The sequence below is a fragment of the Aegilops tauschii genome, chromosome 4 (assembly GCF_002575655.3).
Source record: "Aegilops tauschii subsp. strangulata cultivar AL8/78 chromosome 4, Aet v6.0, whole genome shotgun sequence".
Taxonomy (NCBI): domain Eukaryota; kingdom Viridiplantae; phylum Streptophyta; class Magnoliopsida; order Poales; family Poaceae; genus Aegilops; species Aegilops tauschii.
The window spans coordinates 275,567,722-275,583,097 of NC_053038.3; the positions used below are offsets into that span (position 1 = coordinate 275,567,722).

Sequence of the window (15,376 nt, forward strand, 5' to 3'; positions counted from 1 at the left end):
TCTTCTATTTCTGTGGGTGCTATGTCATTCATAATTTCTTGATATAAGGTGTAAGGAATAGCACTCACACTAGCACCTATGTCACATAAACCATGATAACATTGATCTCCTATTTTAACTGAGACAACGGGCATGCCAACAACAGGTCTATGATTATCCTTTTTATCAGGTTTGGCAATTCTAGCAGCTTCTTCACAGAACTAAATAACATGCCCATCTATATCTTCTTCTAAGAGATCTTTAACCATAGCAATGCTAGGTTCTACTTTAATATGTTCATCAGGTATAGGTGTTCTAATATAGCTTTTGTTAACCACAGCTGAAACTTTAGCATGTTCCTTTATCCTAACAGGGAAAGGTGGTTTTTCAATATAAGCAGAAGGGACAACTGGATCAACATTATAAAGTATAGTTTCTTCTTTAACTGGTACCGGTTCTTTATTTTCTTCTTTAATAGGTGGGTGATATTTAAACCACTTCTCCTTAGGGAGTTCAACATGAGTAGCATAAGATTCACAAAAGGAGACTACTATCTCAGAGTCAAGTCCATATTTAGTGCTAAACTTTTGAAAAGCATCGGTATCCATAAAATATTTAACACAGTCATATTTAATTTTAATACCTGACTCTTTACCTTCGTCGAGTTCCCAATCTTCAGAGTTGCATTTTATTCTTTCCAAAAGATCCCACTGGAATTCAATAGTCTTCTTCATAAAGGAACCAGCACAAGAAGTATCAAGCATAGTTTGATCATTACGAGAAAGTCAAGCATAAAAATTCTGGATAATAATTTCTCTTGAGAGCTCATGATTGGGGCATGAATATAACATTGACTTAAGCCTCCCCCAAGGTAGAGCGATACTTTCTCCTTCACGAGACCAAAAATTATATATATAATTTTGATCACGGTGAACTAGATGCATAGGATAAATTTTTTGGTGGAACTCCAATTTCAAACGATTCCAATTCCATGATCCAATATCATCGCATAGCCTATACCATGCCAATGCTTTTCCCTTCAAAGATAAAGGGAAAACCTTTTTCATCACTTCATCTCCGGGTAAACCTGCAAGCTTGAACAATCCACAAATTTGTTCTACATATATCAAGTGCATATCAGGATGTTCGGTTCCATCTCCTGCATAAGGATTAGCTAGCAGTTGTTCTATCATATCTGGAGGAATTTCATATTCAATATTTTTAGTAGGTGCAGTAGGTTGAGGGGTAGCTAATTGTGGTTCCGGACGAGGTGAAGATACCCCGAACAAACCCCTCAAAGGATTGTCTTCCATAGTAACAAGTGACAATAAATTTTAGCGCACTATATATATGTTTCCTTACCAAATTCCACTTACCAAAGGCGCTTCACTCCCCGGCAACGGCGCCAGGAAATAGCCTTCATGACCCACAAGTATAGGGGATCAATTTTAGTTCTTTTCGATAAGTAAGAGTGTCGAACCCAACGAGGAGCAAAAGGAAATGACAAGTAGTTTTCAGTAAGGTAGTGTCTGCAAGTGCTGAAATTGTAAGTAGCAGAGTAGTTTGATAGCAAGGTAATTTGTAACGAACAAGTAACGGTAGTAGTAACAAAAGTGCAGCAAGGTAACCCAATCCTTTTGAGGCAAAGGACAGGCCAAAACGGTCTCTTATGATAAGCAAAGCGTTCTTGAGGGTACACGAAAATTTCATCTAGTCACTTTCATCATGTTGGTTCGATTTGTGTTCGCTACTTTGATAATTTGATATGTGGGTGGACCGGTGCTTAGGTGTTGTTCTTACTTGAACAAACCTCCCACTTATGATTAACCCTCCCGCAAGCATCCACAACTACGAGAAAAGTATTAAGAATAAACTCTAACCATAGCATTAAACTTTTGGATCCAATCGGTCCCTTACGGAATAGCTCATAAACTGGGGTTTAAGTTTCTGTCACTCTCGCAACCCATCATCTAATTCCTACTCCACAATGTATTCCCTTAGGCCCAAATATGGTGAAGTATCATGCAGTCGATGTTTCACATGACACCACTAAGGGAAACAACATACATACTATCAAAATATCAAACACATATCAAGTTCACATGATTACTTGCAACATGATTTCTCCCGTGACCTCAAGAACAAAAGTAACTACTCACAAATGATAAACATGCTCATGATCAGAGGAGTATTAAATAGCATATTGGATCTGAACATATAATGTTCCACCAAATAAACCATATAGTAATCAACTACAAGATGTAATCAACACTACTAGTCACCCACAAGCACCAATCTATAGTTCCGGTAACAAGATTGAACACAAGAGATGAACTAGGGTTTGAGATGAGATGGTGTTGTTGAAGATGTTGATGGAGATTGCCCTCCCCAAGATGGGAGAGTTGTTGGTGATGATGAGGACGATGATTTCCCCCTCCAGGAGGGAAGTTCCCCCGGCGGAATCGCTCCGCCGGAGGGCAAAAGTGCTCCTGCCCAAGTTCCGCCTCGAGGCGGCGGCGCTTCGTCCCGAAAGTCATCCTCTTATTTTTTCTAGGTCAAAATGACCTATATACCAGAAGATGGGTACCGGAGGTGGGCCTGGGTGAGCACAACCCACCAGGGCGCGCCTGGGCTCCCTGGCGTGCCTAGGTGGGTTGTGCCCACCTGGTGGGCCCCCTCTGGTAGTTATTTGCTCCAATAATTCTTAAATATTCCATAAAAATCTCTGTGAAGTTTCAGCTCATTTGGAGTTGTGCAGAATAGGTAGCGTGACGTAGCTTTTCCAGGTCTAGATTTCCAGCTGCCGGAATTCTCCCTCTTGGTGTGTTCCTTGCAAATTATGAGAGAAAAGGCATTATAATTACTCCAAAAAGCATTATTATGGATAAAAACATCATAAATAACAGTAAGAAAACATGATGCAAAATGGACGTATCACCAGTCTACCTCCTAAGCGCTTAGGGTTCTTGGGCCCTTCGCCCTTTGCACTCCTACGCGTTCCGTGGACGACCGAGATCAGTCTAGGCTACCTCTTTATACAAAGCAGGTGCTTACGCGGACCACCCTGGTGCGTGTCGCTCAATCGCTGACGTTCGAAGAGCTTTCGGAGAATCATATGACATAGAGTGCTCGTACTTATTCCCGCATGGTGGTCAGTGCGAAAAGGCCAGAGGCCTACTCAGATCACATATCCAAACCGTTAGTGTCTTGGGAGCGCACGGAGACGATCAATGATCCATGATCTGTGGTCCCGTCGCCCCGTCTCACGGACTTACGACAAGGGCTAAGAATACCCGACCATGCCGCGTAGTTATCTCACGGGTACCCTCTAGGTCAACCCGACTCCACATCACTCGCGGGTACCCTCACGGTCAACCCGACTCACAAGAGACTGTCAGGAACTCAGGTCCACCTCTACTGAGGTGGTACCGCTTGTCCCTCCAGTCCCGTACGAACAGTAACTCTCGTGGGTACCCCTCGGGGCCGACCCATCTGTAACATGATTTTGGGGGTAAACTCAAAGTAACTATGTGTCCATAACACTAAGGGGGAATCCGAGGAATCACCCTCGTTGGATTCCACTTGATGTAACCGTCAAGGTGAACTTGGAGGAATCACCCTCGAGGGTTCACGCTTGAGGTGTTGCACGGTAGAGTCGTTATCGGGAGTGGTGAAGGAGGAATCACCCTCCGTAAACCACGACTGATTAACTACACTACAAAGATCTCATCTGGAGTGCGTTACGAGGTATCACCCTCGACAATCAATAGAAGATCTGCAGAGTCGTACAACTAGGGGGGGTGAGGTGATGTGTCCGGCTTTTGACGTCGATGACGCTGATCGAGTCATTGATCATAAAGCGGGGCAACATGGACAAGGTGAGGGGTCACTGGTGGATCACTAACCAACCTATACTAAGCATATAGTATAAGTAGGTAGGTAACAATTGCAGGTTACAAAATCAGGCTATGCATCAGAATAGGTACAACGAACAATAGTAGCAACATCTAATGCAAGCATGAGAGAGAAGGAATGGGCGATATAGTAATGATGAAGGGGGGTTTTGCTTGCCTGGAAGCTCTGCAGGCAGACTCAGACCCTTGACGGTGAAGTAGTCGATCAACAGATTAACACCGGTCTCACGGTCTACCAGAGAAGAGGAAGAGGAAGAAACAATAAATAACATGCATACAAATGCAACAGAAAGCATGACATGACAGTAGGCTATGCTAGGGGTGACCTAATGCATAGGTGATATAGACGGAGCGGATAAATATTCAGGACTATTTTCCCAGCTTCGGGCAATTATCGGACAGGTAATTCAGAGTGGAAGGTTCCATGTTCGCTGTGTTGGGGGCATGTGGCAGGTATGTGGATGGCATATTCGGATTCGTCACATTTTTTAGCAACTTTCATATATAAATTATTTTCATCCGAGTTACGGATTATTTTATATGAATTTTTGAAGTTTTAACAATATTCTGAATTTCTGGATTATAAATATTCATCCAAATTGAACAGTAAATGCAATGGGTACACAAAAGTGTACCCAACATTTTGCACATGTGGCTAACAGATGGGCCCAGTCGACTGCCAAGTCAGCAGTTGACTGGTCAAAGGTTCATTGGGTCCACCTATCGGTGACTAGACTTAATTAAATTAGATTAATTAGTAGTGGGGGCCACTATCATTGGTTAGTATCTAACCTAATTAATAACTAGCATTGAATTAAACTAAACTAATCCTAACTAGATAAGGCCGGCCCCACTTGACAGGGGCACAACCGACCGCTCTAGCTGGCCAGAAGCACGCATGCACGCACAGAGGGCACCGACGGCCTTGGCCATAGCCAACAACAGCGGCGGGCAGTAGTGGTTGGGCGAGTGCGGCAGTGGGCGGGCACGATGCGGCGCGCGCGACTGGGGAAGGGGCATCAGGCAACAACAAAAGGCTGCATCGGGAGCAGCGAAGCAGCGATAGCAGATGGCAGTGGCGCCAGCAGCAGGGGAGCACGGCGCGGGCGGGAGCGGCGAGCCACGGGCCTGCATGGGCGGGGGCACGCATGGCGTGGCTAAAGCGCGGCTAGCGAGAATGGGGCAAGGCGGCGCGCGGGACAACAGCAGCGCGGCCGACGAATGCGGTAGAAAGCAGCGGCGGCAGGCGCGCGCGAGGCAAGGCGCTGGGGCGCGGGGCGCGCATGAGGGCAGGAGCCACTGCGGGCCGGCGCTGCGTGGGCTCGGCGGACGCAGGGCGGGGCAGGGGCGAACTACAGGGACGGCGTCGATGGCGGAGCTCGACCTAGTTGAGGCTACGGGGCATGAGGAGGAGCCCGGGGATGTCGGGGAGGGAGAGGAGCTCACCGTGAGGCTAGGAGAGGGCTCGGGATGCCGGGGCTTGCCGGAGACGAGCGAGACGAGTCGGTGGCCGAGGCGGATCCCGGCGAGGGGAACGGGACGGGAGGCGTTGCTGGTGCTCCCCGACATCGATCTTGCAGCATAAAGGAAGAAGGGAAACCCCGTTGAGTGGCTGGACACCACAGTAGGTCGGGTGGTGGCTGGTGGTCGCGACGGCGAGGAAACACGGCCACGACAATGTCGGACGTGAACTGAACGGAGGGGGAGAGAGGCAAGCAAGCAAGGTGGAGGGGCATGGATGGCCGCCACGCCCCTACCTCATACCTCCTGTACTGTAGCGAGAGGAAGGAGGCAAGTGGGAGTGTGGGCTGGGCCTCCTAGCCCTACTTGGGCCTCCCTCTCTTCTTTCTTTTCTTTCATTCTTTCTTTTCCTTTAATCTTTTCTGTTTTTTAATTAGCTACTGTTTGCCATTTATTTGAGTGAGCAAACAAATATTAAACATGAAACTTTGCACATAAATCAAGCACCACATTATTAGCTTGCACAAAAAGTTTTGGGCCAAAATGAATTCATTTAAATTATGTTAGCATTTAAAAGGGCTGAAAAAGTGCTACCGGATCATTTTTTAAAATCCCAGGGGCATTTTGGTAATCCAAATGAGGTTGGTTTGGTCATGACAAATACTTAGGAATTATTTGCAAAAATTTTGCAAAATTATGAGAATACCGCTTGAAGAAATAATTTATTTGACTTTATTTTAAATTAGGCTTTGATTTTTATCAAGTGGCAATTTGGCTTAGTTAAACTTGATGACACGTCACCATTAGTGTGAGGTCACTGTAGCACGACACTGAGGGTGTTACATTGTTCTTCGTTGATCTTCGTCTAGGAGATTAGGACGACAACGAACCTCAATGCTATAGGGGCGGTAAAGCCGATGTAGCATTAGGTAATAACCGGTTGACCCATAGCCGCCGCACTCTCTGATGAGGTCCCTCACAAAAGTGTGAGGTTTCTTATTTCCAAACAATCTCGCGAGCATATCTTGCATACCACGCTTCCATCGGGGCTTCTTCAAGGACACTCGTACTGCGATCGATGTCCGCGCTGCATGATGTGTTTGACCTTAAACTGAAATTAAGGCGTCATTTCTCTAATGAAAAAAACCTGCACATCAGGCCAACTCCAATGCATGACCCCAAATAGACGTCCGTTTTGTCTGTTATTCGTCCATTTGGGGTGGCAATGAGGTCGTATCCGCCCGGATTTCTGGATGCGATGGGCACGCGGCCGCATACTTTTTTGCAACACATATCTTTACTTCTATCATTGATTTTTGATACATTGGAGCACGTCACCAAATAATGACTAGAATAGCAAGACCAAAGAAAACAAGAACCACACGAAGACATTTGAGAAGGTATCCAACTTCTATAACTACTCCCGTGAGTTGGATTAGTGCCTTCTCGATGCATTCATTGTTGATCCGCGGAGGCTCGATCTTGCGTGCTTCTTTCTTCTTCGAGTCTAAAGAAGTAGACGTTGCTTCTTCGCATCTAGTCTCATCTCTAACCTTCATTCTAGAAACAAGTGCACGAACATCTATTAAATTGCGCTCTATCAATAGATCGGCGTATTCTTCTTCACAATACCAAAAGTTGCATCCATCCTACACAATACATATGAGTGTAAGCAAAACGAGCCGAATCCGAAAGCACAATCCAAGCTAAACTAGCACATACACCATCGTTTGCGCACTTGACGAACACCCATCCGGGATGTTCCGGCGTTGTAGACACGCGGCGCAAGACCTCCCGTGGACAGTCGTCGCACTTTATGGGCGGCAACGGTGCGCCGACGAGCCTTTGGGCCAACACCGAGCCTGGACAACGACCGTTCGTGTATTTGCCGGTGAACCAGCGACGGGTTCGATACGAACGGCTAGAGGCGGAGTCAGTACCTGCATGCGGCCTGGGGGCCGTGTCAGGGCTTTGCTGTCCGGTACCCGGCCAGTCCATGGCAGGGTGTGACCTCCGACAGCCGGGGTGAGCTCAAATCCGGCCGGATCCGCTCCAAATCTGTCCGCCGGATGCGCTGAAATCAGGTGGCCGGGGTTGGACAGCTCCGGGCGTCGAGGAAACGGGAGCTGCGAAAGGGGAGGGGCCGGGGCTTCGCGGGCGTGCTGGATAGCGCACGACCGAGAAAAATGACGGCGATGGGGGGCGGGGGTGGGTGGGGGGTGCGGCTGGAGAGGGGAGGGGAATAGAAAAAGGGGCGCATGTGTCCTCGACGGGCGGGCCAGGGGAGGATATGGGCACGCGCTAGGCACCGTCCACGCGTGTCCGTTTGATCGAAAACGCGGCCCAACTTTTGGTTGGGTCGAAAGCGAACGACGTTCGTTTGCTCCCGCGCATTGGAAGGCATGTTGTGTCGGCGTCCGGACCATTTGGGGTTGCGCGTTGGAGTTGGTCTTGGAACGGGAATTTGGCGTCGAAAGACAGAAAAAGAAAAGAGACTAGAATGACTTGCGAGCAGCCGATCAGATCTCCACCGTCGTCGTCGTCTCCCTCCCAATCTCTCTCATCTCCATAACTCTCGCACGCACGCACACCCGTCTGGCTCCCCCTCGCCAACTCCCAATCCCATCCCATCGCGCAGGCAGGCAGGCAGGCAGGCCGCCGACCACCACCGCGCGCGAGATCGGACGCCTCCACCACGACCCCCCGGCTCCGCAGCCGGAGGCGGCGACCGGTGCGTGTTTGGCAGGTAGGCTCGCCGGGGCGATATGAGCGGGCACGACTCCAAGTACTTCTCCACCACCAAAAAGGGGGAGATCCCCGAGCTCAAGGAGGAGCTCAACTCCCAGTACAAGGTCACCCTTCTTGCCTCGCCGTCTCTCCCTTGTCTATCTTCTTGTGTGATTTGCTGTGCCCGAGGATCGATTGGCCTGGATCCAGATCTGGCCAGGGTGTTGGGTGCCCACGCGCGGGCGGTTTGAGATCTGCGAGTTTTGGTTGGTATCCCACGGGATTAGGTTCTGTTCCGAGGATTGGAATTTGCGGCAGAGTGACGATCTCAGGGTCATTTTCTTCAACAAAATGTACTTGAATATGCCGAATTCAGTTCAGACGGATTTGAGTTTGAATTGCTTTGGAGCGAGATGAATGCACTGAGTTCTGATCCATTTCGGGGCTTTTCAGTGAAAGCAAGATTAAATCGAATATAGTGACTGCTCGATGTCTGGTTAGCCAAGCTCTCGAGGGTAAATGAATAAGTTTTGAATAAGGTAGAAATTTTGGAGTTTATGTGCGGGGCCGTGCATTACTTCCATCTAGTTTATTTTTTATCTCCATGGCTCCAGATATGCATCAATATGCATTGGTGTAGCTGTAGAAATGGCACTTTGCTGCTGATAAAAAGGTGTTTACCCTTTATATTTATCTATGCCATCTTTGTGGTTTACCGCACACGGTTAAAACAGCAAGGTACTCCCTCCGTAAAGAAATACTTTAGTGATCCAAACGCTCTTATATTTCTTTACGGAGGGAGTACATCTTAGGCTCTATCACTTCTCCATGTTTTGCAAGCAAGACAAGCTACATCATTTTGATTTGGTGGTCTAGTGGTTTTGAGACGCCATCTCTAGCCCCTGGTCACAAAAATATTCTGTCGCCGTTCTAGCTACATTTTGCAGTGCTGCACGTTTGCTGTAAAATGCATGTTCTAATGCATAATTAATGAACATCTGTACCATATCAGTCTTTAATATGAAATATTCTCAGCGATGAAGTATGCCATGTAGCAAGAATGGTTGGACTATATACTGTGTCAGTCATTCACCAGCCATAAATCCCATTTCTGTTTTCTAATTTTAATGCAAGAATAAATGATGTAAGACCATATTATGTGTTCACTTCTGGCATCTGAGGCTTTGGTGGAAACATGGTTTGCAGGACAAGAGAAAAGATGCTGTCAAGAAAGTGATTGCAGCGATGACCGTTGGAAAAGATGTCTCATCATTGTTTACGGATGTCGTGAACTGTATGCAGACTGAGAACTTGGAGCTGAAAAAACTAGTATATTTATATCTCATCAACTATGCTAAAAGTCAACCAGATCTAGCGATACTTGCCGTGAACACATTTGTTAAGGTGAGAAATTACCATATTACTACTAATGAACATTTATGCAGAAAAATAAATCTATAACATGTGTGAAGCAAACCATGCAGAAGCAGCAACTAATAAGAAGATTCAAAACTTCTGCAGGATTCACAAGATCCAAATCCACTGATCCGTGCTTTGGCTGTGAGGACAATGGGTTGCATCCGTGTAGACAAAATCACAGAGTATCTGTGCGACCCTCTTCAAAGATGCCTCAAGGTGTATATTGGTGTTTGTACACTCCTTTCAAAAAAAAAACTGTCTCCCATTGAATTAAGCCTATACTTGTGTCTTGAATTTTTTCACAGGACGATGATCCTTATGTGCGGAAGACAGCAGCTATTTGTGTTGCTAAGCTTTATGATATAAATGCTGAGCTAGTGGAGGACAGAGGATTTCTAGAGGCCCTCAAAGACTTAATTTCTGACAATAATCCTATGGTGGTTGCAAATGCTGTTGCTGCTCTGGCAGAGATTCAAGACAGTAGTGCTCGTCCGATCTTTGAGATCACCAGCCATACATTGACAAAGCTTCTGACTGCTCTGAATGAGTGCACAGAGTATGATGCAGTTCTTGCTATATTGGGTTCTGAACCCCCATATTTTTCTAGAGTAAGCTGCTTATCATATTTGATAATTTTGCAGGTGGGGACAAGTTTTCATTCTTGATTCTCTGTCAAGGTACAAAGCAACAGATGCAAGGGACGCAGAAAATATAGTGGAACGAGTTACACCCCGTCTTCAACATGCAAACTGTGCAGTTGTTCTTTCTGCTGTCAAGGTACATTAGCCTGATTCACATGTACTAGAACACAGTAAAGTTTTAGAAAGTGTTGCATGCAGTTGTGTATGTGGTATTCATTAACCATAGATTCGCACAGTGCCATGTGTACTTGTATTGATCTGTCAGGCCTGAACAGGGGCGCTGCCAGTTCTCACAGCATGGGTAGCAGGGTAAGGAAAAACTTATCTGGAAGTACCCAAATAAGACATACTCATATTGATTATTTATGGGCTCATTTAACTAGGTAACAAAGCTTTTTCTTTCATCTTAAATGTATCCTCATAAATCATAGGAAGAACAAATGGACTGTGACATTGGATTGATTTTCATGTTCCTGACCTTTTAGTTGGAGGATGATACATGTTGCTGTTTGTTTTTGATTTTGCAGAAAGAGTTAACCTGTTGGTTATCTCTTTCACACAGATAATCCTTCTACAAATGGAGCTCATTACAAGCACTGATGTTGTCCGGAATCTCTGCAAGAAAATGGCACCCCCTCTGGTTACTCTACTGTCCGCAGAGCCCGAGATTCAGTATGTAGCATTGAGAAATATCAATCTGATTGTTCAAAAAAGGCCTACAATACTTGCACATGAAATTAAGGTGACATTTGTTTGTCTTCGAGCTATTCTTATTCATCAATCAATCATGCTAGTGTTTCTGTAACTCAATAGTATGTTTGGCAATAGGTCTTCTTTTGCAAGTACAATGACCCAATATATGTCAAGATGGAAAAGTTAGAGATTATGATAAAGCTTGCGTCAGATAGGAACATTGATCAGGTACATAATCTTCTTTCTTATGTACTAGTTTACTGTTGTGGTTATGATGTTGACTTGAGTGGAACAATATTTTCAGCTACTGCCTTGTGTTATTATATTCCTGTCTCATACATAACAGAGTTACAGAGATTGTAAATAAAACTCCGTAGGAACAAAAGTCCATCACCTCAAGTGTGAATCTTACCATAGTTAAATTTATTAAGCATCTTGTTCATTCCTGATTATAGTACTAGATCTGTTTTCTACAAGTTGCCATCCAGAAGTTGACTGAGCTCGTTATAGGTACTATTGGAGTTCAAAGAGTATGCCACAGAGGTTGATGTTGACTTTGTGAGGAAAGCTGTACGTGCGATTGGAAGATGTGCAATTAAATTGGAGAGAGCTGCTGAAAGGTGCATCAGTGTCTTGCTTGAGCTGATCAAGATAAAGGTTAATTATGTCGTACAGGAAGCTATCATTGTTATCAAAGACATCTTTAGACGCTATCCTAACACGTGAGTGGTTTGCCTGGAAGCTCAACATTCTATGTTTTTGGAATTATGGAACTACAGAGCTCTTCTTTTGTGCTCGGCATATGTTTTTGTAAAAAAGTAACCTTTTTCTTGCCAAAATATGCAGATATGAGTCTATCATCGCAACACTTTGTGAAAGTTTGGACACTTTAGATGAACCAGAGGCTAAGGTATTGTCTATGAACGGTCTTTGTAATTTCTTGCATGTTTTGTTCACTTACATGTTATTTTCTTATACAGGCATCAATGATTTGGATAATTGGAGAATATGCCGAAAGAATTGACAATGCTGATGAACTCCTTGAGAGTTTCTTGGATACATTCCCAGAAGAACCAGCATTAGTTCAACTGCAGTTGCTAACAGCGACTGTTAAGTTGTTTCTTAAGAAGCCAACTGAGGGGCCCCAGCAGATGATACAGGTTACTATTCTCAGTTCCTGTGTTTACTCTTGTAGATGATGGATACACTAGATTGCGGAGCAAAAAATAACTTTTGGCATGGTGTAAGAGTCTTTGAATATCTCCTTATTTGATACCATGGCATGTCATGGTGTTCAAAAAGGCTTGTTGAAATCTTTACAGCATTGAGCATACCTAGAATTGTGTTGCAACATTAATAATTAGAATACTCAATTTTTTGGGTTGAGAACGAGAAGATTTGGTTCATAAGGGTACACTATATTCAATTTTCTCTTGGCTGAATGAATGAATAATGGCCTATTCCAATAGAATGTATGTCCTGTCCCTAACAAATTCTTTAATATGTGCTACAGTTTTCTGCCTAATCTGCATCATTTTCTGTAGGCTGTTCTCAATAATGCCACAGTTGAAACAGACAATCCTGATCTGCGTGATCGAGCTTACATATACTGGCGACTTCTTTCTACTGATCCTGAGGTATTGAAAGTTTACACTTCACACCTTCCTATCCTTTGTTTGTCAGATATCCCTATGACCACTGGGTATGTGTGTGGCTTTGACAGGCAGCAAAAGATGTTGTTCTGGCAGAGAAGCCTGTGATCAGCGATGACTCTAACCAGCTTGACTCTTCGCTTCTTGATGAGTTATTAGCAAACATTTCTACATTATCATCAGTTTATCACAAGCCCCCAGAAGCCTTTGTTAGCCGTGTTAAGGCAGCTCCTAGGGCGGATGATGAGGAGTTTGCTGATGCTGGAGAAACTGGGTATTCGGAGTCACCATCTCAGGGAGTGGATGGGGCATCACCGTCCTCTAGTACTGGCACTTCATCAAATGTACCAGTGAAGCAGCCGGCAGCTGCAGCCGCAGCAGTTGCTGCTCCGATCCCAGATCTCCTAGGTGATTTAATGGGTTTGGATAATGCCCTGGTTCCTGTTGACGAACCTACAGCATCTTCAGGGTCAGCGATACTTTTTATTGTTTTTGCTCCAAGTTTTAGTTTGATGTTTTATTCATGTTATACGGATCGAGCCAGTTTTTCTCCAATTTGATTTTTCTGATTGTTTTCCCTGCAGACCTCCACTCCCTGTTGTATTGCCTTCAACCACTGGCCAAGGTCTCCAGATCAGTGCGCAACTGGTGCGACGGGATGGCCAGATATACTATGATATATCTTTTGAGAATGGGACCCATGGTGTATTAGATGGATTTATGATTCAGTTTAACAAGAACACATTTGGTCTTGCAGCCGGTGGACCACTTCAGGTGCAAGGATGTCTATATATTTTGTAAGTTCTGTTTCTAAATTTCAGTTTCCTGTACTGAACTTGGTGTCGGTTGATGAATAAGGTTCCTCCACTCCAACCTGGGTCCTCAGCCAGGACGCTCCTAGCTATGGTTTTCTCCCAGAATGTCTCTCCTGGAGCACCAAACTCGTTACTGCAGGTTGCAGTGAAGAATAATCAGCAACCTGTGTGGTATTTCAGCGACAAAGGCTTGCTGCATGTGTTCTTTGGTGAAGATGGCAAAATGGAGCGGACGAGTTTTCTTGAGGTAAAATCTACTACAAATAAATCTTTTCTTCTCTGCGGTAGTTGCTGTCCTAGTTGTTTTGATTTGCTTAGCTGTTTGGTTTTGGTCTGTTGGCCTTAGGACTTGTAGAGAACCCCTGTGGCGAGTGGGTACTCTTCCGCTATTATATCCTTCTTGTTAATCTGTAGTTTGAATTGGTTAAATCTGATTGCAGGCCTGGAAATCTTTACCTGATGACAATGAATTTTCAAAAGAATACCCCAATTCTGTCATCAGCAGCATAGATGCCACCGTTGAACACCTTGCAGCATCAAATGTGTTCTTTATTGCCAAGCGGAAAAATGCAAACATGGATGTGCTGTATCTGTCTGCGAAGGTCCCCCGTGGGATTCCATTTCTGATAGAGCTTACTGCTGCTGTTGGTGTTCCTGGTGCCAAGTGTGCAGTCAAGACTCCAAACAGGGAGTTTGTGCCTCTATTCTTTGAAGCTATGGAGTCTCTTATCAATTAAGTGACGGGAAACTTGAAGATCGGTATTCCGTCAAAATTATTCGGTTATGAGCATACACAGGCGTGCTGTTCCATGGAAGTTAGTGTGAATTGTATTGTGTTGTTATTGTATAACTATTAGATCACCGTATTTAAACTGTTAGTTTCTTGGTTTCAGAATTTTCCTCTAGGGATACTCAACCTGGACATTTTGTGCCGCATAAATTGTATATCGGCCTGAACATTTTTTCTTGCTATGTCATAGCACATGAAAATACTTCTTGTTTCTTTCTGATTTGACGAGTAAACATGACGGTTTTTGACGGCAGAGACAATACACATGTAATATTGTTTCTATTTTACATGAGCTAAGGTACACTAATTGGTAAGGTGCGGCCGCTTTTTTTTTCCATGCAAAGCAAACTTATATAACAATATTACAATATGATCGAAACTGGTAGGTTTCATGACCAATCGATGCAAAAATAAAATAAAATTAGACAAGAGTTTTCCAACTTGTTGTCAAAAGAAAACAAAAGAGTGCCAACGTTACACGATGGGGATTTCCGACCTAAGGGCATCTCCAAATACATTCTGCTATCCAATGTATGTAAGAGGACCGGTCCGGACATCTAAATTTCGCCTAAACGAAAACAAACTTGTAGGATGTTTGGAGGAGTCCGGATGCCCGCCGTGTCGGACTTTGACACAGCTGGCCCACCCTAAACCCCCTTCCTAGAGCCCTTCCCCTCACTCCATACCTTCCTCCTTGGTCTGTATCAGCGTCATCAAAATCGCAGCGCCTTTACACCACTTTGGTTGCCGACCAGTTCTTGTTGGACCTCCGCTTCACCCAGGCGCCTTGTACTTTGTTGCCATTGCATCCCGAATCAGTCCGCAACGCAGGTATCGCCGCCCCTGTCGACGTCATCCATGGCAAACACCACGCTCGACAAGTGTTCGGCCAAATGTCATTGATTTTCCTTTGACTTTCTCCTTGTTTAACATGAATCAAGCACGATGGCAGGGTACTCGGTGAGGGAGGACGCATTGTTGTGCAACGCGTGGTTGGCCACAAGTACGTGGTTTGTAGGCATGAAACAAAAGAGCACGATATTTTGGCAACATGTGCATTCTTTGTTTCATGAGCACAAGCACTACACGCCCTTCAATTTGGATGTGATCCGTTATTGCAATGTGAAGTTGCTACACCATTGGTGGTACACCATAACACAGTCATGAAGTCATGTGATTGCACAAGTCGAAAATGTTGGAAATATGCCCTAAAGGTAAAAATAAATATTATTATTCATTTCTATGTTTATAATTAAGTTTATATTTCTATACTATAATTGCAATG

The 15,376-nt window shown here is 44.8% G+C and overlaps 1 protein-coding gene across 1 annotated transcript; it reads left to right on the plus strand.

Moving 5' to 3' along the window:
* The first annotated feature begins 7,812 nt into the window (after nucleotides 1-7,812).
* On the plus strand, nucleotides 7,813-14,311 carry LOC109742080 (beta-adaptin-like protein C). The gene is made up of 15 exons (XM_020301158.4): nucleotides 7,813-8,206; nucleotides 9,288-9,485; nucleotides 9,603-9,716; nucleotides 9,806-10,056; nucleotides 10,142-10,277; nucleotides 10,704-10,883; nucleotides 10,970-11,062; nucleotides 11,345-11,556; nucleotides 11,681-11,744; nucleotides 11,815-11,994; nucleotides 12,379-12,471; nucleotides 12,558-12,955; nucleotides 13,071-13,260; nucleotides 13,345-13,548; nucleotides 13,742-14,311. Exons 1-15 carry the CDS (start codon nucleotides 8,120-8,122, stop codon nucleotides 14,036-14,038), a joined length of 2,697 nt encoding a protein of 898 aa, XP_020156747.1. The 5' UTR covers nucleotides 7,813-8,119; the 3' UTR covers nucleotides 14,039-14,311.
* The last annotated feature ends 1,065 nt before the right edge of the window (nucleotides 14,312-15,376 follow it).

Bases quoted from the DNA above. Each gene is read 5' to 3' on its own strand.
- LOC109742080 (XM_020301158.4), top strand. From the start codon at position 8,120: ATGAGCGGGCACGACTCCAAGTACTTCTCCACCACCAAAAAGGGGGAG. The intron at 10,884-10,969 runs GTGACATTTGTT...GTTTGGCAATAG, and splicing joins TACTTGCACATGAAATTAAG to GTCTTCTTTTGCAAGTACAA. The intron at 13,261-13,344 runs GTGCAAGGATGT...TTGATGAATAAG, and splicing joins CAGCCGGTGGACCACTTCAG to GTTCCTCCACTCCAACCTGG.